The sequence below is a fragment of the Pithys albifrons genome, chromosome 8, assembly GCF_047495875.1.
Source record: "Pithys albifrons albifrons isolate INPA30051 chromosome 8, PitAlb_v1, whole genome shotgun sequence".
Classification (NCBI taxonomy): Eukaryota; Metazoa; Chordata; class Aves; order Passeriformes; family Thamnophilidae; genus Pithys; species Pithys albifrons.
The window spans coordinates 27,772,952-27,794,400 of NC_092465.1; the positions used below are offsets into that span (position 1 = coordinate 27,772,952).

Sequence of the window (21,449 nt, forward strand, 5' to 3'; positions counted from 1 at the left end):
GCAATGTGTGCCCCATGTCACAGCCCCCTCCACAGTTATTTCCTGTAACCAAATAAACAGCAAAAAATAAACACGAGGCACTACATTTCAGACAGAAAGGCAACTGAAGGTTCAAGAAAACACACATTTGTCAACAGCTGGCTAAAATCCAAATATTCCATAATTAATTCAGTATATTAAAAATTATTTTTAAAATCCCCTGGTTTTCATTTCCCCCCTCTGTTAGCTGCTCCATATACAAGCTCTTTTAACAGACTCATACATTTACATGTATCTCCTTCAGCAGTTCAGCACCTTCATTTTCTACAGTGCCCTAAAGTAACTTCCTTGAAGGCAGAGTATCATCCTCCTGCATCAAATACTTAGCTGTCACAAAGTAAATTTCTTTTTTTAAGAGATACCAAGACCCTTAGTTACTATTTTAATATTTCTTCTCTGCCTTATAACATAGTGAAGGTACATTTACAACATACAATGCCTTATCTCTTCACTGAGTCTGTAATTTCAAGGGTTCAAGTTTTAACCCTCGTGTGGATCAGTCCCACCTGCATCTTTTAATGCCCAAGATCTGCCACTCTGCAAAGGTTTTTAAATTCCCCTTTACTATGCATCCAAATCACCTGAAAAAAAATTTAGTGCATGTGAGGGAAAATGCTCATTTTACAGAGTGTTTTCTTAGATCAAGCAGATCAGAAATGAAAGACCAGCTTGAATACCAGCTACAAAATATGCTGACCAGGTGCTGCAACCCAGCTGAAGTAAATGGATTTCAACTATAAAGCAGCTGCTGCTGTCCGGAAAGAGCAGTTCAAGACAACAACTGAGAGTGAGCTGGGCTACAACTCTCCAAAATTAGCCTGACATGATCTAATTGAGCTTCAGTGGGAGTTAGATTGGGCCACGTGCCCACAGCAACATGAGTCGAACTGCTGCCTCAAAAACAAGAGTTAAATGAGAACTGTCTTATTACCACCACAATTAACCTGACCCAGCTACTTGTATTAGTAATTAGTTTGGGTTTTTTTAACGGTAGCTTCCGTCCAAGTTTCCACACAATTCCATGAGCACTGAAAGACAGACTTTTTTACGTAGTTATTTTATACATGTAGCAAGAAGGCTGGCAAGGAAAGGCAGGGATGTTGCACCGCAAAGATAAACCCACCTTTCAGTGTTTCAGAATAAAGAAATAACTCCCTTCGCTGTGTGAGGCAGTCTCTTTGTATCTAAATCTCAGTGCTCTAATTTGGTAGAAGTTTCCTAAATCCTCTAAAAGTTGCAGTCACCATTTGCTGTTGTGAGAAGAAAGCCCTATATAATTTTCAACAGTAAGTACCAGTAATGCTCAACTATTGCTGCCAGGGATTTTTACCATCTATCATGCAAATACATCACCTGCCATACAAAAATATATTCTTAACACTCAGTTGCTGTAACATTAATTTATTTGCAACACCAGGAATGCAGCCTTGAGGAATGAAAAATAATTAAAAATTGCTTTGTTGCTTTCATCTTGATGTTATTTTAACGTGACTGTTTCATTACAGCAATATGTCTATGACCAACACGGGAGATATTTAAGTCTTTAGCTACTTAAGTTGTATTTAACTGGCCATTATGAATGATTGAGGAACTAATGAATTTGTCTTCAAAACAGTCTCAGAATTCAGAAAGCATTTTGCAGACATAGGAGGCAGATATTTAGTAAGTCTCAAGCTACATATTTGACAAAGCCAAGGTAAACACACATCTCAAAACACTGACCCAGGAAGCCCTTTCCAGGCAGGGTTAAAAAATATATGAATGTACTGGCTGAAGCTAAGATGGAACATTTCTTTGTCAACTTTCTGTGAAAATGTAAGACGGAAGAATAATGAATCTGTCCATGAGTAATTTAGCAAGGAGGAAGAAAGTATATTTTTCCCCAAAATGCAAGCTTAGATTGAGGATGAGAGGTTGTTTTTGAACCTCTACATTTCAGGAGCTCCAAACTCCACAACCAAATCTTGAGGTTTGAAGTGAACACCCTTCTCCAACTACTGCTTCTCCTGGCATCAGGAAATAGCTGTCTCAGTCCTTGCATTTTTAGTACCTCTAGACTGTGTGTTCCAGACTAGAACCCATCCCACAGCATTTGCAAAATTCTAGCTGGAGGGATTAGCAACCAACAGCTACTCAGATCTGCCTGGATTATCTTTAAGATAGGAGAGAAGAATATTATGACTATTCAGATGTATGACTGTCTTAAATTACCAGCTGCACATTTAGAAGCAGTAAGGATTAAATTTAAGGCTTCCAGAACCTGTTTGTCCTTAATTTTAATTTCTGATAAAAGTTTTGTTACAAACCAGGACAGATTGCTTAAATATATTCCCTGATCAAATATGAACAAAAAAAAAAAAAGCAACCCCCCCCCCCCAAAATAAGTTATTCTTTTCTACCAGATGTGGTTGTGCAATAAATATGTTTTGACATGCTAACAACAACATTGACATTATCTTAAATTACACTTAATTTTTATAATGGCTATATTTTATTACAATGATAATTTGTTATATCTAACATGTATTAAGATCTTAACTTCTGTCTTCTTGCATCAGCTACAGTCCAGCTAGATCCTTCAACACACCATTGTCATACAAAAATTGCAACTAAAAGATTGTATGAAGTAATTGTTTTATTCCTCCATTATTTTTCTGGGTGGATTTAGTTCAATAACCTCACAGTATTCTGCTTTTCCACAGATCCTTCATACAGCTGCAAGGAAACATTTTTTAAAAGGACTCCTACAATTTTCCTTAATAATTAAGCTTTAAATTGACTAAGGTCATCAGCAGAGTTTTCAGGTTCCATTAAACTATAGCTGAATTTCCACTTGTTATTCCGGGAACTTTTTATTCTGGGTGATTTTAGTGAAAAATGGAAGAAAAACACTTACAAATACTAAGTTAACTGTTGGCTGAATTCATCAGGCTCCACATAATTAACTGTACCTCTGCTTTGAAATTTCCAGGATCAGAAGAACTGTTCCAGGAGGCCACATACCTTACTTTGTGCCATTCAAGAACTGCTCAATGTACAACATTTTTAATGCTTTATCAAAAATACAGATGAAATAGTGCTCTTACAGTTCACAGGCTATAGTGAAATAACCTTCTGCAGAAGATTTGCCATATGACTGTGACCTGTTCAATTTTATTATCTAAAAGGTGTGTAATGTAGATTGCCACAGCCTGTGCAGCTCAGCTTATAATGCCCTTAAAGCACTCTGGCAAACTCGAACAGAAAGGTTGCAAAAGTGCCCAAGTGATGTATCCAGTAGCTGATACAATGCTTCCCAAAAATTCCATAAAAACTGAACTTTGCCAAGGCAAGAATGCTGTCCTGAATGTTCAGATGGCAAAATTGAATATTACAGCACCAAAATGGGTTCTGGGAGGAGTTGAGAGGGCTGAGAAAGGGACCATGAAGACTGCAGCAGTTGGAATGGGGGTCAGCAATGTTGCAGGGGTCTGTGTGCCACAGACTCCCCATTTTTGCACCCTCCAGCTCCCCACACCACTCTGTGCCTCCACAGCACTGCCAGGGTGCTGGACACAAAAGGTCAGGAGTAGCCCCAGCCCTGCCAGATGCAGCAACAGCAGAGCTTTACCAATAAAACCCCAGAGTGGCAAATGAGGCCATCCTTGCTGCTCCATCCCTTAACGTAGCCAAAGCAGACAGACAACTGTGCTTGGCAGCAACCTACTTTGCTTATGCTTATGCCTAAAGCCAAATTTGAGTATTATGAAAATGGAAGGTGACACAATAACACAATACAGTTTTGAGTCAGTAGAAATGTGTGTTGGAGCACTCAATTACAGCTGGGTGAATTAAGGACTGTGTTATGAATTGAATTCCAACCCCCCCACACACAAACACTTTGCAGGTCAAGATAGGTCTTTCAGTATTAAAAACTCCATTTAAAAATTATTTTAAGATGTCATCACTCAATAACTGAATCAATTCAGCCTGTAATTTCTACCCTTGAAGAAGCACAAGCACAAGTCATTTTGTAGGAACCTGGTTTTCCTATTTTGGGGGGACAGAAATGGACAAGGAATTATCTTTACACTGTTTTCTCCCTCCTGTCTAATTTCCCTGCACAACACTAACTCCAGTCATATTTGGGGAGCACAATCTGATGACTGTTATGAGAGTCGAGTAAAGTCTGCTCTGCATTGTGCAGGGCTGCGTTGAGACACTGCTTTCAAAAGGTGATTGTCTACTGGTTCTACAAATAGTATTCTCAACCAAAAGGCACCATGTCTTATCAACTTTCTTTACCCATTTATATTGTTTGCACTTTCCCAGAAAAAGGTTTCTTTTTTTGTAGCATACCAAGCCCTCATTATGATCAAACATGCTTACAAATACTCCACCTACAGCCATTTTTGAAACCATCAGTAACTAAAGCACCAGTATCTTCACATTAATGTTAATTCAAATACTCTCATTCCTAAACACAAACCATTCTTTTTGCATTCTACAGCTGTAAATACTATTCAATTAAAGACATCTTCATTTCACAAAACAGTTTCCAATGATAAAGAACTCTCAGCATACAGAATAGTTGTGCCTTCTTTTACACACCTAACTTTATTTAATTTCTCTTTCACAATTCTTATTTAGAAAAGACTATCCAAATGTTTAGGTTAGGTCACTAACAACTTCTTTACCAATTCTTAACTCGTGGAATAACAGTGTATCTGCCAGTTAGGATCTTGCTTCTGTCACAACAGGTTAAGGGGTTGATCCTTTGATTTGAATCCATATGTTATGTTGATTTTATAATAAACTTAACATAAACTTACACTGCTCCAACTAGTATTCTTTGAATATTATATCAAAGTTAATGCCTACCAGAGATATGCAAAAGAAGAAGTCAGATTTCAAAGCACTGTAAGACTGTTGGAGAGGATCTCAACAGTCTGATACAGGACCGGTTCTACCACTCCAAGCTGCCTGTGAACCAGAACTGAACAGACAGGCCAGACTGTCCAGGGGTCCCACAGTGCTGATGAACCCACAGGCCTGTTTTAACAGAACTCACAAATCCTTCCGAACATCCCCACAGGCTTATGAAGTTGGGCACCCAAGTATCAAAACAACCAAGATTACAGAACATTTTGGGAAATGGAACCTGCATTCAGCAGTTGTCTATAGAAAGAATCATGCTGTAAGCATTTAGCCCATTCTTTGTGCAATACATGTGTGATAAACTGTGTAAGTAAAACCTCTGTTCTGTTTGCCATCTCTGTGGCATATAAATACAAAGGTCACAGGCTTCCTGTTCAGCATTATCATGAAAGAAACATCTTTCTCTAAAATATTTAAACCATGAAATGGCATAGAGGGAAACATTTGACTTACTGTAAGGAGTTGTATCAGTTGGGTCAGGAGGTGGAAAATTTTCTGTGAAGTTGACATTACACAAGTCTGCACTGCAGCAGCAGAAGCGGTATGTTCCATTCTGAATCAAGGAAGGGGTGGTTGTCACTATACACTCCTCAAAGTGACACTCCTGTGGGTCTCCTATATGAGACCAGCAACCTGTAGAAAGGGGCAAATTAAAGAATTTTTTTCAAGGAAGCACAAAATTAGTTCTATTAAATGGATAAGCACATCTACAGAAATCCATATGTTAGTTAATTAAACATAAAAAATTGGGGTGAAAACAGTTATAATTTGCATGTCTGACTTCACTACTACTTTTTAAATCAAAACCTGAAGAACTTCTTTTAGAACTTCACAGAGTCAAGAAGAAGAAACATGGGCAGCATGAGAGATGTCCAGCTGTCACCTTAATATGATAAAACTTGAATTCCTGAGCCTTCTAAGCAGAAGCCATTTCCCATTTCTCTGATACCACAGGCCACGTCACCACCCTCTGGTCCACAGTCTACATGAATTGTGACCCAGTCCCCTCCTTAGGCCACCAGACCACATCTATGTAATTTGGTGCTTCTTGCATAATTTTCAAAATTCTGTCCTTCCTCACTGTCAACATCACTGGACTTTTCTACACTTATTTCTTGGTTAATATCAGGCCCTTTCTCCCTGCAGCAACTGTTCCTTCCCAAGTTTGGTCAATGGCAGCTAAATGTCATTTATGTGCAAACATCTGGAAGGGAAAGAGGCAGCAGGGGGGCAGAGGTCAGACTGCCTCCTTCTCAGCAGAGAGCCAGACCAAACATGGAACAACATGGAGTACAACTGTACAGGCTGCTTGTAAATACCAGTTTTCATTCAGCTTTATACTACATTAAATTGCATCCAAGTAACAAAAAGTAGAGTCCCTAAGAATGGAAATCCAAACATGTCCCCAGCAACTGCAGGGCCCTTCACCCCTCCTACCACCACTCCTCCCACAGAACCACAGTGAGTTGCATTACTGATGTGTGACAGTCTGTGCCACAGCTGCAATTTCCTTTGTAAACAAACATCCAATCAATATGAATATACATTCTTTACTTAATGAGACATTTACTGTTAAATTTATCATTACATCAATACACTTAGACAAATTCAAGAAAGCCACCTTGACATCCTAAGCCTCTGGACATCCTAAGTAACAAGAAATTTGAGTGCTTTTTCCTTCAACTGTGCATTGATGTCTTTGGTTTCTTTTAGAAGTCATTTATTTCAAGGAAACTTTCTGTTCACATTTAAACTTGCTAAATGGGAAGTTTACAGTTATGTATTTGTACAAGGTAGTTTTGCAGCTGTGCATCTTTGTATCTGCTGGTCAGACCACAAGAAGTCAAACACAACAAAACTACTGCACTTAAACTGAACCCCAACATACCTTGTTTTACAAGATGTATGTCTCCTTCTCGTGTTTTCTCCCAAAGTCCATAGCAGGTATTGCCTTTCATGCACAGAATTGTGCCATTCTCCTGGGAGATTCGGCTCTCACTGATCCCATGGTCCTGCTGATACGGATCCTTAAATGCACACAGCCGCTCCTCACTCTGGGTGGCTTTAGACAAAGGAAGAAAAATCATTTCTGTCAGTGATTCTATGCATAAAGTATTAAGGATTATTAACGACTTCTGGCAAGACACATTCAAAATCATCCTGAATTATATGTATCCATTCTTTAAACTCCACTCCCACAGAAAGAAATAAAAATGAGGTCTACCCTGAGATTACTATCATACAGAGGACAAAAAATCTCGGCAGATGTCACAAAATGAATGAGCAAATGCTTCAAGTTCATAGGTGCAGAATAAAAATGTCATTGCATGGTTTGCTATCATCTGCATCACTTGTCCCCAAGCATAAATTACAGGGCTGTTTGCTGGTTACTTCAACAACTGCACATGGTACTTAATTGTTTACAGATCCTAAACCCAGATGATCTTTTTCAGACTGCCATCCCACCCAGTGCCTCCTGAATTCAGAGGTATTTCTTCACTCTCTGGCTATTGATTTAACTCTTTTTTTACCCAGCCATTGCACTGACATTTACTGCTTTTTGCTCAGCAGCAGATCAGTTTGGGTTCTTTCACACAACTTCACTAACAGCCAGCAACCAAAATACTAATAGCAGAGTAAAGCCCCTACAATTGATCAACATCTCTGCGAAACTCTGCCTGTAATCAGGAGCAACGCAATGTGTGAAGTCTCCCCGTGAATGTCCAGCAGGAACATCATAAAACATACAAAGACAGTACAAAAATGTGCCCCCCTACCACCTGAAATTTCTTTTTATTAAAACAAAACCAAAACACCCACAAAAAGTATACCGATTTTTATTTCATCAATAAACTTCAAAAAATGTAATGACAACTCATATGTTTTAACTGCCTCTGTCATCTTTCCTTTAGGAAGAGGAAACACATTCAAACAATGAATTCTTCAGAAAGGCATCAAGTTCAAGGTCAGTAAATCCTACATTTGTAGTGAATTGGTTTAGGATATTTTCATTCTTCCCTTACTGATTTTTTTAAATGCATGGAAAGCTAGGGGTGTAACTACAAGGCACTTAAGTATTATTCCAAAGTACAGCCCCGCAAACATCCAATCACAGTAAGAATTTGTGCTATGTATTTCAACAACTAGATTTCATCCACTTCTTCAACTCCCATGAAAGTACTGGTAGCAAAAAGATGCAAGGTGAAGTAGATTGGTCTTTTGGGAAAACAGATTTGAAAGTTATTAAAGGTACTGTAAAAAATATTTCCTCACAGAGGATTAATTTATTTGATCATTCCACAGCACTGGCCCCAAAGAAGCCACTTTCCAGCAAGGCAGACTTAGTGCAGGAGCAGTTTCCCTGTGCAACCAGCGTGGGGGATTGGGCAACAAAAGGAAAAACCACAAGACTCGGACATGTGTGTCTCACTTCTAAGGCTTTTACTATCCATTAAGGAGTCAAAATTCATAATTCTGTTATGCCAAGACAACTGTAAATTGCTGCACCACCCAGAACAGCATTCTGTCAGCGTCTTCCAGTTTATTCTGTGGCTGCAGTAACTAAAATAGCACAACTTAGCTTATTTTTCTAGTGGTGTGGTAGGGCGTGTATGATCAGTTGAGCTGCATGTCGGCTCAGTGGCTGTAAAACGCTCAGCTGAAGGAACAAGACCTTCTTAAGCCACTGTAATTCAATCACCTGTAGCTCCACGTACTCTGGAACCTGGCTCGCAGTCCATGCTGCTCACCCACCTCTCCCTACACAGGTCAGTGTACCCTTAGCAGAGTTTTGCAGTGAATGCATTTATTATGAAGCAGTGACTTGATATTCAGAAACTCAGTTGACTAAATTTTTTATCCCACTTTTTTTATAAAATCTAAATGAGTAGAGCTAGTCAAGTTACTGAGTACAAAAAGGTCACACATTAACAGGCAGCATATGCTGCCTCCAGCAGAACTTGCCAGTTGCACGTAGTGGTTTTATTCTCAGGAACAGCTGAGTATGCCAGGCGTGAAGCATCTGTCCTGCATTCCCTGCTCCGTGACATGGGACTGGCCAGGAAACCAAGTAGGAAAGGACAGCACTCCATGGCCATAAGGGAACTGGAGCTGACTAACTTTTGGAAAATCAAAAGGAGGAAACACCATCAGAGAATTAAAATTTTCAAGACAAAATGGGGCAGAATTATACAGCCTTGTGAAATAGGGCCTATCTGCTCCAAGAGACACTATGAAGGCTTTAAATGCATTGTGTGTGATGGCTGAGTGGGGCTAAGGCCATCCAAGACACTGGGTGTTTACAAAACGCTCAAATTGCTGCCAGATAAGCCCTTTCATAATTTGACTTTACTGTGAAAAACAAACTTAACGGAATTTATGAAACAGACACACAGATCTGGTGTCCTTATGAGAAAAAAAAAGTAATTCCAGGAAAGTTCACTTTCATAATACCTCAGTAGGTTTAAAAGTAAAATAAAAAAATAAAGAAAACCTTTTAACCTCTGGATTAATGGAAATAAAACCCCCCACAAACTAAAACATTTTGGTACTCAGAAATACAGTTACATATATCATGTCTGTGTTCCAGAGACTGAGACAGGTTTAAGTGCTTATTTCTCTGGTCTTTTCATCTTTCTATAAATCTCATAGGATCAAGGTTGAGAGGCAAAAGTATGCAGAAGACACTTGAAAAAAGAAAGATTGTTAATCATCATGCTAGATGCTGTCCAGCCATACACTGCAAAAAATAGGAGTTGCTACCACAAGCTTTTCTGATTTAAAAGATTTGTATTGCCCTACAGGAACACCTGTAGAGGGGAGGAAGGGAAAAGCATGAGAAAATACAACACACAGAGCTAGAAACCTGACTGTCTATCTGTATCAGTTTTGCAGCAAAGTAATAAAAATACAAGTTAACTTGACACATTTTACTGCCAGATGATCTCAGTGGGAAATTTTTCCAACAAAAAATAAAGGTTACTCATCCAACAACTAGAGTTTTCATGCTGATCACTGCACATTCCTGCTTCGATTATAACTTAAGAGTAGCACAGCCCCTGTGGGAGCAGTACCCACTGCAATACTCTGCTGACCTCTGCCCCTTCCCTGATGGCATGGAACATCTGGAGAACAGGGGACATGGAACAAAAGCTACTTTATTTTTCTCTACGGCCTCTGTAGGTTCATTGTTGAAGTTCTAATGCCGAAGAAAATTGGGTAGGGCATTCAGATGTACAGAAACCATCTTGCAGAACAACAGAATAGATGAGCTGCTTTGGTTTCTTTGCATGATTTTGGTACATTCCTGCTCTGGGAATTTGGCAGTAAGGTTTTCTTCTTCCAGGCAGTGGAAACTAGTCAGGTCTAAGAACTTCTAGTGTTGGAATACTTCTAGGTTGGATATTGAAAGCAACCTCTAGCCTAGAGGAATATGCCTTAAACCTTGCCCAAAAGAAGTACTACAAAATACTGCTACAAAAATGACACAAAAGTGCTGGAGTGCCTGCTCTAAAGTTTGCCCCTTCCAACAGAAATCTTACTCTTTGAGGTAAAATACTGTTGTTCATTTGGATTTACACATGTCCCCCATGGGTGACCTTGTATGGCAGTTTTCAATCATCATGGGAGCCAACAGGTACCTGTGCTGCACTCAGGGCTGAAACTCCTCTACCTGTCCCTTGGGAGCTGTGCACCTGCAGTGTCTGAGGGCAGCCACCAACACTCTCTGCAGCAGCTTAGCTGGAAACAATTTCAAAGCTGCTTCCTCCAAAACTTGATGCTTGGAGTTATTGAAAAGCCAGCTGGATACGGCTCTGGACAGATGGCTCTGGGTGATCCGTCCCGAGCAAGGGATTGGACAAGATGACCTCCAGAGATCCCGCTCAACCTCAACCATTCTGCAATTCTTGCAGGTCTGCAGGTACTCAATTTGCAGCAACCAGACAGAAATTATTCCTCAGCTGGGCCACCTACCATTTTTTGCCTCCAAGGCAGGCAAAATGGTAGGGTAAGACTAGAACTACTGGATTCTCTTCTTTGTCTTCAGCTCAAATAGATTCAAACCCAAGGAAATACCTTAATGTTAAGATCTTCATTAAACAAGAACAATTAAAATAAACAGCTGATCCTATGAACACTGAGGCTCCCAAACTGCTCCATTTGATGTATCCAGTCCACTTGCTGCCTGTCAGGAAAAGGAGGGGCAAAGCCCCAGCAGACAAGAGTGCTCACCAGGCATGAGGGACCATGAGCACCTCACTGTGCAGGGCTCCTTTCCTTACAGATTCCACAGACCCAAGATGCACCAGCAGGATATCCTCAAATCAGCAAAATGCAGAAGGCCTTCACAGATCAAGCTATGCAGTGTATCTGCCCAGACATGAAATGCCCCAGCAAACAAACCAGACCAAGACCCAGCACCAAAACGAGTGGCAGCACAGGTCTCACAGGACATCCACTGCATGGCTGCAGGCATCTTTCATAGTCCTGAACTTACTTTTATAAGGGAGATTTCATAGTAAACTCCAATTGTTCAGCACACAGAACTCATTATACATTCAGGTCTTTCCTAATTCACCTTTAACAACAGACCATGAGAGACATGTTCAAACAAACAAATGGCAACCGAACCCCTGCATGACATACACCCCTGGAAAATTTGTACTACAGCAGCTGTAGGAGCAACAGAAAGGCTGACATTGAAAAAGACATAAGTAAAACCCAAACAACAAATCATGAAGGATTTATAATGAAACGCCAATTTTCCATTCGTCTTGAACTCATGTACCAGACAAACTATGTCAAAATAATTCATTAAAAATAATAAAATAAACTCAAGCTTCTGTTCTCTCATTCAGCAGAGGCTTCCAACAAAGACAAGAAGGGAAGGCACCATTCCCAGAAGTTCTACCAAGGGAAAAAACAGTGACAGCACAGCAAGCTCTTCAATTCCCTATCATAAACTAGAAAGAAAAAACCCAAAATGAGTTCCGTTGCTCTCTAGCTCATTTTACACCATCTATACGAAAATGCACTTTTCTATCCAGTTTCAAAACCATTCTAAAAACATAAGTGCATTAGAGTTGAGGATGGGTGCATCTCCTAGCTTTTTCTTTCATCTAAGGAACAGTAAATGTTCTCGGCTTTCCTTCCTCCTGCCATTACTGGCGAGTCTGTCCACCACACACACTGCAACTGACTCAACTTGTGAAAATTTATTGTCATATTCCAAAAGGAGAATGGGAAAACAGATTAGGTTAAATTACTTTCCTGAAATCATAAAGGAACTGGAAATTGTCCGTAGTTTCTCGAGTCCATCCTGTTGTGGCTCACTCCCACTGCACGGCGCTCTGGAGGTGTGGAGTTCATCCCCACGCCACTACACGGCCTCAAGAAGGAAGACCAGGGCTTCAGGGGTTTCCTTCATGGGATATGGCTCATGTTTTCATATGATTTACAATCTTAGCATGAATGAGTTCTACCATAAAAAAAAAATCTGAACATTATCACCAGAGAAATACTATGTAGATGTTTCCAGTATTTTCTCCCCATAACCACGCTGCTGTTTCCAGCTGCTCAGAATCAGAGAACTGATTCACACTGATATGTGAATTCTGAATGTCTGTTCACTAGAAAAACTATAGTAAACACTAGTATGTTTGCTATTTGAATATTTGCCTTTTTCCCCACTAAAGGTATTTCTGAACAGCAAAGATCAAAAGAAAGTTACAAGTGCAAGTACTGTCTGTGCCAGGAATCTTGTGTGAGATTAATATACACTTCATCCAGACTAGGATGAGTTTAAACAAACAAAGATGCTCTTCTTGTTTCTAATATATTAATTCTTTCGCTATCACTTTGTGTTCTAGGAAAACATAATTACTGAAAACAATGAAACAGAAATACCAAAAGTTACAGGAATCCAACTGCAAATCCTTAGAACATGAGTCATGTTTGCATTAATAGCATCGGAAGTCAGTTCCATTAGTACTTAATTGACGCTTCCTGACCCTGCATCTATTCAATGCAGGACACAAAATTTGCATCAAGTGCAAAGGGAGGGCAAAAGGAAGGAAAAAAGACTCAAATGGTACTCGAATGCTAGTCTATGGTCTACTTGTTTGGATTAAAGACAAGTGAGTAAATAAAGCATTTGCCACTTCATGATTAATGCAAAACATTTCGTGACGCAACAGCCACAAGTAGAAGAATCTGAGATAACAGTCAGAAGACAAACTTGCACGCAAGCTGCAAGAACAGGCTTGTGAGCAGCACAAACCACTCACACGGGAACCATGGTGGGAATCACATCCAACTGCCTCCATGGCCATATAGGTAAAGATTTGGAGGGAAAAGGAAAAAGGTTTTCAAGCATTTGTTTGCCTATAGTGGGATTCTTTAAATACAGGTCACCATATGTTCAACTGGGAACCTCAGTAGGCTGCAACAGACTTTTTTTAAAGACAGATTTTTTTCTGTAACTTGTCCTTCCAATTAGTGAGATTTTCATCAGAACAGCCATAGACACAAAACCTGTTTTATTTTGGCCTTGTCAGCTTTCTATGGAGTTCTTTTATTTACACAATATGAGGAAACATCATTGTCCTCGAGGCAGGGTTATGAGATAGCAAGTCTTCATAATGCAACCTATTAAAGGGAAGGTGATGAAAGTATTGTACATCAGGAGGCTCCTTTGAGTATTTCTTTTCAAATACTGAGAGCTAAATTCTGGTGTGATGTACAGAGAAGCAGAATCTTGAAGAAATCATCACTTAGCAAGCACTCTACTGCTGCCTTTTTTTTCATACATTTCTCCTCAGAGGTTTTAATAACAAATATTTCTAAATGTGTACCCACTTACATTAAAATGTATCACAAGTGGATGTCTTTGAAGGCAGCCATGCTACATCGGACAGACCACGCTTAATACCAACTTAGAATGGGAGGAAAAACCCTAAACTACTGGTAATCTTCCATGTATTTACACTTCCCCTACTCTGCTTTGCAGCATGTTTGACCAACTGCACAGCAAGGATATGCATTGATTGGTCAGGAAAAGAAATAAATTGTCTGCCTAAGGATTAGGCATAAGGGCATGAAGGTCTAACCCAACTCAAAATGGCCTGCAGGCTTTCTGAGCAAGGGGTCAGGAGCAGCACAGGGAACGTTTGGTCGGGCAGGCTCCACAGCCTGTTGCTTTACAGCAAACTGCTATGCCAGGAGTCCTCCAGGTGGGCTGCAAAAAGCAACCACTAGATTAATATTTGAAAGACGTGCAGATGAAATAATGGACATTTGCACAAAAGAATACTGTAGAACTTCCAGGAGGGAGGCAGGAAAGTAAAGAAAAATGATTCAGAAATTTGCATCTGTGGTCATACTTTCCCCTTCTCCTAAGAAAAGGAGAGGAAATAAACATCACAACCATTATTTTACAAGACATACTATGTACTTCAAGACACACTGCAAAATATATTTTGACAATAAGGCCTTTACAGTTTACACTCAGTGTTAAAAACTGGAATAATCTGTTCACAGTACTGCATGTCCTTAGCCTTCACTGATGAAAATTATTTTAGTTTTGTCTGCTTTAGCTGTGTAACATCACAGTTTCAAATGCTGGCAATTACACAGAGCCAAGGCTTTGATTGAGAACTGGTGCCAAAACTAAAATGAATGCCAGTGCTGATACCCATTTTGAAGTGATTGACTGCACATGCAGATGACAAAATCACTTATGTTCACTACAAGGTCCTTTGCCCTTAAACACCACGAGACTAGAAAATTCAAGTAGCTTTTTTCTGTGCATAGATATACTTTTATCTTTCCTTCTCCTCAATCTACTGTTCAAGCAAGCAAGCCAGTCTGAAATCTGTTTTCTTTCCTTGCTCCCTTTCTGCACTGTGTTGGCTGCTGATAAATGCTGTGAGCAGCGACGGAGACGCCAGCCTTTTCCTGTTGCATATTCCTCACCAGGACTTGGGGATGGTGGTGTTTCAGCTTTCTCCTGAAGAGCCAGTGCTCTATTAGCACTAAATTAATACTGCAGAACTGGCTGGTGTGGCAGCTGTGTTGTGTCTCGCGGGTGGTGCACGAGGCTCACGCTTTGCTTCCCACCCAGGCACTGCTGTCCTGCCCCACTGTGGCACACGGCCGTGGCCTCCTCTCAGCCCCACCTGGGACCAGCTGACCCTCCTGGCACAGCCCCACTGCCCCCCTGGCCACCAGCACGTGACCCCCTGGCAGCCCATCAGTATTATTTGCCTTTGCCCAGATGCATCCACCAAACCAGGAAATTCATTCATTCGAATTAATGTAAATAGAGAGGTGTGGAGAGGCCAAAAGGTAAATCATCACCCCCAGTTCTTTACTGAAGGACTTGTTCTCCTTTTCCTCAAATTTACTCTCAAAGGAAGTGTTACCTTAGAAGAACTTAGTTTAAGCAAGAGGAGTCACACAGGAGAGAGCCAGGATGGCAGAGATTTATTGCTGGCAGCTGAGAAATTACATAGTTCCCAAACGCTGCCAGATTTCATGAAAAAAATACCTGAGCTTACTGCCCATAAACTGTGTCTCTGCCTTATTCCTACAACTTTCTAAATGTTTCTGAGGACCACCCAAGCACCTCACTGGGCAAACCTCACCCGAACCAAACATCACCACAGATTCAACACTGTATCCATCTAGCAAGAGCACAAGACATGGTGGCAAGAAAGACAGCAGCATCTGTGTTTTGGGTAAAAAGTCAAGGATTTTGAGCAAATTTGAGCAAAGAGAGTTAATACTGTTACTGTATCAGTATCAAGAGGGTGAGGCACTCTTCAGCTGACATGGGAAGAGATTTGAGCTGAATCTGTAATGAGGATATCCCTCATTGACTCAACCAGGGTCAGAGCAGGACAAACTGCAGAATTAAAACCAAATGTCCTGAAGCCTCAATTACAGCCTTAACAAGCTGACCTTTGACTACCTTTTTTTAGGCCACTAATCAGAGCTTCCCCCACCTTACAAGATCACCTCCACAATGTATACATCTCAACATGAAAAAGAATGCACCTCTCTCCATGATTCAGCATTCTCCTTGACACTGTTTTACAGCTCTGCTCAACTGGTACACAGTTAGGACATTTCTTTGTATTGTATAAGACTGTCTAGTTCAGCAGGCTTCTTCTTCCTTCCATCTTTTTCCACTCTACTAAATTTCCATTGATTTTTAACTAGACAGAATTAAAACAAAATGCATGTAAACAAAGAGGCAGAGGAAAATGGTTACCAATCTGCCCAATATGAAATTCCTAAATACATCACCTGCCAGCTCTGGAAAAAAATCCTTCTGGTATTTAAAAAAACCAGCAACAGCATCTTAGTTCAGTGATCATGCAGTACTGACAGCATTTTACCACACAACTTTCCTGTTAAGAAACAGCCAAAGGCTTTATAGCAAAAGACTACAGCAGGATTTTTATTGTAAAAATAGTAAAATGTCATGGCAGTTTAGCATTCTCTTTGTTAAGCTCTAAAATATTCATCTGTGTCATCAGACTTCAACTTAAAGCCAATTAGAAAAACTTCACATTTCACATTATAGCAAAATGCAGTCAGTGTGTCCTATGTGGAAACACAATGGCCCAAGCACATTACAAATTATTCTGAAAAATCTGTCAAGCTCAAATACTGGAAAGCAGAACCAAATTGCCGTCAAACGTAATTTAACCATTAAATATCATGCAAGTGCCAAATAATGGAATATGTTTAACCCTCACTTAAGGGAGATTCTAATCCAAACACATTAGTGGAGTACAAAGTATAAAAACATTTACTCTCAACTCCAAATGCTTTTTTTAAAGTCATCTTAGAGCTTTCACAAAATTAATAAAGTTGAATATGATTTCTGTGAGGAGTCACATGACAGAAAACATCTCTGTGGCTTCAAATTACACTGCCTGGTTTGCACTGTTTTCTTGTCTCAGGATGAGACGATTGCTTATTTTACCCCGTGAGCAAACAGGAATTCCAGTCTTCGCACACAGTTGAGTCAGCTCAGAGAGAATCTACTCACAGACTCACAGTGTAGAGCAAAACAAAATGTTTCAACAACAAGTATTTTGTAAGCCAGCTTTAATGTATACCTTCTACTTTATTTAAGTGTTAGTCCAACTCACACTAAACGTTATTAAGGCCCAGAATTCTGGAAAAGCACAGGGAAGGAAGTAGCTGGCTTTCACTGGCTCGGTGTGATTTTGGACATCCAACTTCTCCAGGTCTCCTGGAAAAATCCCAGACTACATTTCATCTGAAAGCATGAATACAGGATTTAAACAAGCCTAGCATTTTTCAAATTATTTTTTTATATATCTTTCACTTCCTAAATGACTCCATTCAGAGAAAAAGTAAGTTCATGTTACTGTTTAGTAATTATGTCAGAATAGAAATCACCACAGCCTTACTCACACATAATCTTTTCCAGTGGCCAGTGTCTATTCACAGAACTGGAAAAGCCTCAATTCTTTATCTTTGCCCTACACTGGAGTTCAGGGATTTTTTTTCTCTGGGTATGAGTGTCTGGCTTTTGTTTATCTGGGCTGTCAAAGTGAAGTATCTGCATGGAATGACACAGGAAACTCTGCAGGAAAAGCAACAGTAAAGCAGACTAATGATGTCCCCCCAAACTCAGATGTAACAAACTTCCCACAGCAAAATCGCTTATTTCAGGGTCTGCTTTAGATTTAGACCTTTAAAAAAGGTCTGTTGCTGGATAATCCCCCAACACATGTAATGTACTCACCCTTCCAGCTAGCAGGGAGGTCATTTCTACTGAGGATATTACTGAAAACATTTTCTGGAGAACTTTTCAGTAGATTACATTTGGGGAAAGATAGCACCCATAACCCCTGTCTCTCACAGTATATCACAAAAATTCTGACTATAAACATTTTTAGGAAGCTTACACTACTGGCAATATACTGAAAAATTTGAACCCTGGCAAACATTCTTTGACCTGAAGCTACAAGGAAATTAAGCTCCAAAATCATAATCATGGTTTGCCCTCAGAAATATACATTGTTATCTTCTGACTGACTACAGAAGTATAGTCTATTTGGCTTTGAAATCTTGAACTCTGAGGAAAATGACAACAGGAGTAAAAGGCAGAAACTATCTTCCATCCTGACACACTTTATGAGGATATCAAGCCTCTCACCTTCTCGGAATTCCTCAAAGAACATAAATTTAGGTTAAAAAGCATCTCAAGTATTTATCTTCAAGGTATTTAGTCCTATGGCACAGAATATCCCACAAACTGCTGTTATCCTGAACCAGGAGCACGGTGACCATGACAGCTCCTCAGCCCCTTGGGCAGCCAGAGCAAGGTGAGAGCCAACCCATGCACAGCACGGACTGTTATCAAGGACCACAAGAGATTGTGGGCTGCTACAGGAAACTGGAACCTGCCTCAAACACTCCTGCTTTGCATTCCTTAACTTAGGAAAGGTATGGGAAGAATTGTCAGCTAAAGGTATTTATGTAGTTTGTTGAACTGGGCAAAACCAGAAAATATTGACTTTTGCTTCTGTTAGACTTCAAGGTTATCAGCCCATTGAACAGAGGGCACCGTTCATATATTTCGTGATGTTACAGTGCTTTAATTGTTAGAAATTTATGGGCACAGCACTGAAATACTTAAAATCAACTCATACATTTCCTTCATGCATTTATTCTTTTCCATTTAAATCTTGCTTGTACCAACAGATTCATTGGCTAAGAAGTCATATAAGAAAACTGCAAACTTCGCATACTCAGAAAAATCAGTGTCTAGTCAAGACAAGCTCTTCATTAACTTCTGGTTTCTAAACGTGGACAGTAACAAAGGGTATGGTTGGCACATGCAGGCAGGCCCAGATTATTGAACACACTTCTGTTCCAAGGCTTGGTTTCATGTACTGAAGTACAGCACGTCACACCAAGGAAGCAAACTTCTGGGGACAAGGAAACAAAAAAAAATATTTTAAACAGCAGAAGATTGTTTTTAATTATCTTTGTTGATGCTGATGACAGGAAACACGGAAAAGGGCACTCCCAAAACACAGACACTCAAAGAAAAGACTGTAATCAATTTCCTTAACATTGTACATTGCACACCTGAGGATGATGGCCACAGTTACGCTCAAAAGACCATCTGAACTCCTTGCTCTTTCTATGTATACACATATCTCAAGCCCTGGTTGCACAGGTTAAAACACCCCACAAGACACAGCAACAGTGTAAGCAGAAAACATCAGGTTCTCCAGGTCACTGGTGAGCCTCACCCACCAAGCAGCAGCTCCAGGGTGGGCACAGAGCCAGGCTGTGCTGGGGCCTTCCCACACACTGCAGCTCCTGCCACAGATGGGCACGAGATAAGCAGTTCAGGCCACGACGTTTAGAGTTCACACTTTTTCTGCATCAGACCTGCTTTAAGGGCAGGAAACAACCACAAACGGCATCTTGGCATTTGGGACTCCTAAGGAAGGAACAATGCCAAATCTCAAATAAAAATAACAAAAATAACAATGCAGAGGCTTCACAATGGCAGAATTTACCAGTAAAGAGGGTGTTTCCTCTACATTTTCGCATTTTTTGCTCTATACATTTATTACAGGGACACCAAACAAGTATTAATTAGTTCTTGTAGGTGTCTTTAGAAGCAAAACTATGACCAAACACTGTCAGCCACTACTGAGAATGTTGTCATTGATGAGTGGGGACGTGGTTCAGTGGGGAACACACTGGTGCAGGGTTAATGGTTAGACTCGATAACCTTCCAGGTCTTTTCTAACCTCAACAATCCTATGACTCTATGAACTGATAAATTTTTCTCTTTAATTTGAATTAGAAATGATAAAAGGCAATTTAACTTGCAGAAAACATTTAAATAGCAGCTTTAAATAAATTCAGATCAGGTTTATTAACCCATGAATTTATTTCCTAGTAAACTGGCTCTAATTTATGAAAATTAAAGTATAACATCAAAAACCACTCATGTTTGCACATGCATTATTTAGGTTACATTTCTTTATAAAAATACAGTGTTGTACAGAATACTGCATATTTTAAACTAGCCATACACACTTATGAAGTAGGTTTACCATTCTTTTTGACAGATCTACTTGCAGTCTCTCTGTAAATAAGAGATCCTGATCCGAGTCTGAATTACTTGACATGGTGATAAGCCAGATAAGGACAATTTCTGGTAATTAAAATATGACCCTGAGATTAGCTCAGTTGGTTAAAACTTGGTTGTAATAATGCCAAGGTCATGGGTTCAATCCCCTATGTGGGCCATTGACTTAAGAGTTGGACTCAATGATCCTTGTGGGTCCCTTCCAACTCAGAATAGTCTGTGATTCTGTGAATTCCTTCCAATGTTTAAGTTCGAATTTTTTGCTAAACAGTTTTAAGACAGACATGACTTTTTGTTTTCTTTCAACATAAACATAGCTATCAGAAAAGGGAAAAACCCAACAAACACACAACTCATAACCTGAGTATGTGTTTTAGTCTTAAGGCAAGATATAATTTATTCTACAATATTCACTAAACACATTTACAGGATCAGACAGGTTTTCAGGATCTCTGAGACAAACTAATACTGCAATCAAAGGATTAGCAAACCAGCTGCCCATGTGCCATTACAGCTGATTATCATAGACTGCAGACAGCCAGCTCACTTGGAAAGGGCTTTCAGGAATACTGCATTGTTGCCAGAGAGAAGGGTACAGCAGGATGCGGTGATAATAACTCATTATTTTATTTATTATACACCAGCACAGGAACTTGTGCAATATAAATTGTAAGAGGTTTTAGAAAACCCTGCTACAAACTACGTTTACAATAAAACCTGACAAAATGGAGAAGAGGCTCAGAAGACATTGCCATTCAGAGCCAGGGATGCCATGCAGTGAAGGTTTGACTTTTCAACCTCCTCCCCAAATCTTACTAAAAACTAAATGGATTCAAAAATTCATCTTATGATGAATGCTTATACGTGCTAGGATAAAATCATGGAAAGAGAACTGAACAACTTGGAAGTTACAGGTTTTATCTTCAAAATGTTTTCAAATAGCTTTTGAGTTCACACACAGAAAAAATTGCAAAACAAACTTCCAATGGCCTTCAATAAAAAAAAGGTCTTTGTTATTAAATAGTCTTTAAATAGTTTGTTACATCCAAATAATTTTCCCTCCTTAAGGCTATGAGAAAGAATTATTGTTCTTACTGGAGACTGAGCTATTACCAAACAGGAAAGCAGCAGAACTCAGCATATTTAACAAGATACTGAAGTGTTTACAGCATTGCTAACAAAAAAGGGGAAACATCTTTAGTTTTTTACTAACACTTCAGCACCATGTTCTTTCAACATCTTTATGAGTTGCACTACCAGTAATGAGAATTTTTGCATCACTCCAATGTGATACAGCCATAAAGGAAATTCAGAATTTATTATCCATGAAGAAAAT

The 21,449-nt window shown here is 39.7% G+C and overlaps 1 protein-coding gene across 5 annotated transcripts in view; it reads right to left on the reverse strand.

Annotated features, from left to right (window-relative positions):
• Positions 1-21,449, reverse strand: part of BMPR2 (bone morphogenetic protein receptor type 2) — a 109,513-nt gene that overhangs the window by 48,559 nt on the left and 39,505 nt on the right. For all 5 annotated transcript variants that reach the window (XM_071562887.1, XM_071562886.1, XM_071562890.1 and 2 more), the window contains exons 2-3: positions 6,845-7,018; positions 5,410-5,589 (exon numbers count right to left, since the gene is read on the reverse strand). In XM_071562887.1, coding sequence (XP_071418988.1) covers positions 5,410-5,589; positions 6,845-7,018 — 354 coding nt within the window. The remainder of the gene's footprint in view (positions 1-5,409; positions 5,590-6,844; positions 7,019-21,449) is intronic.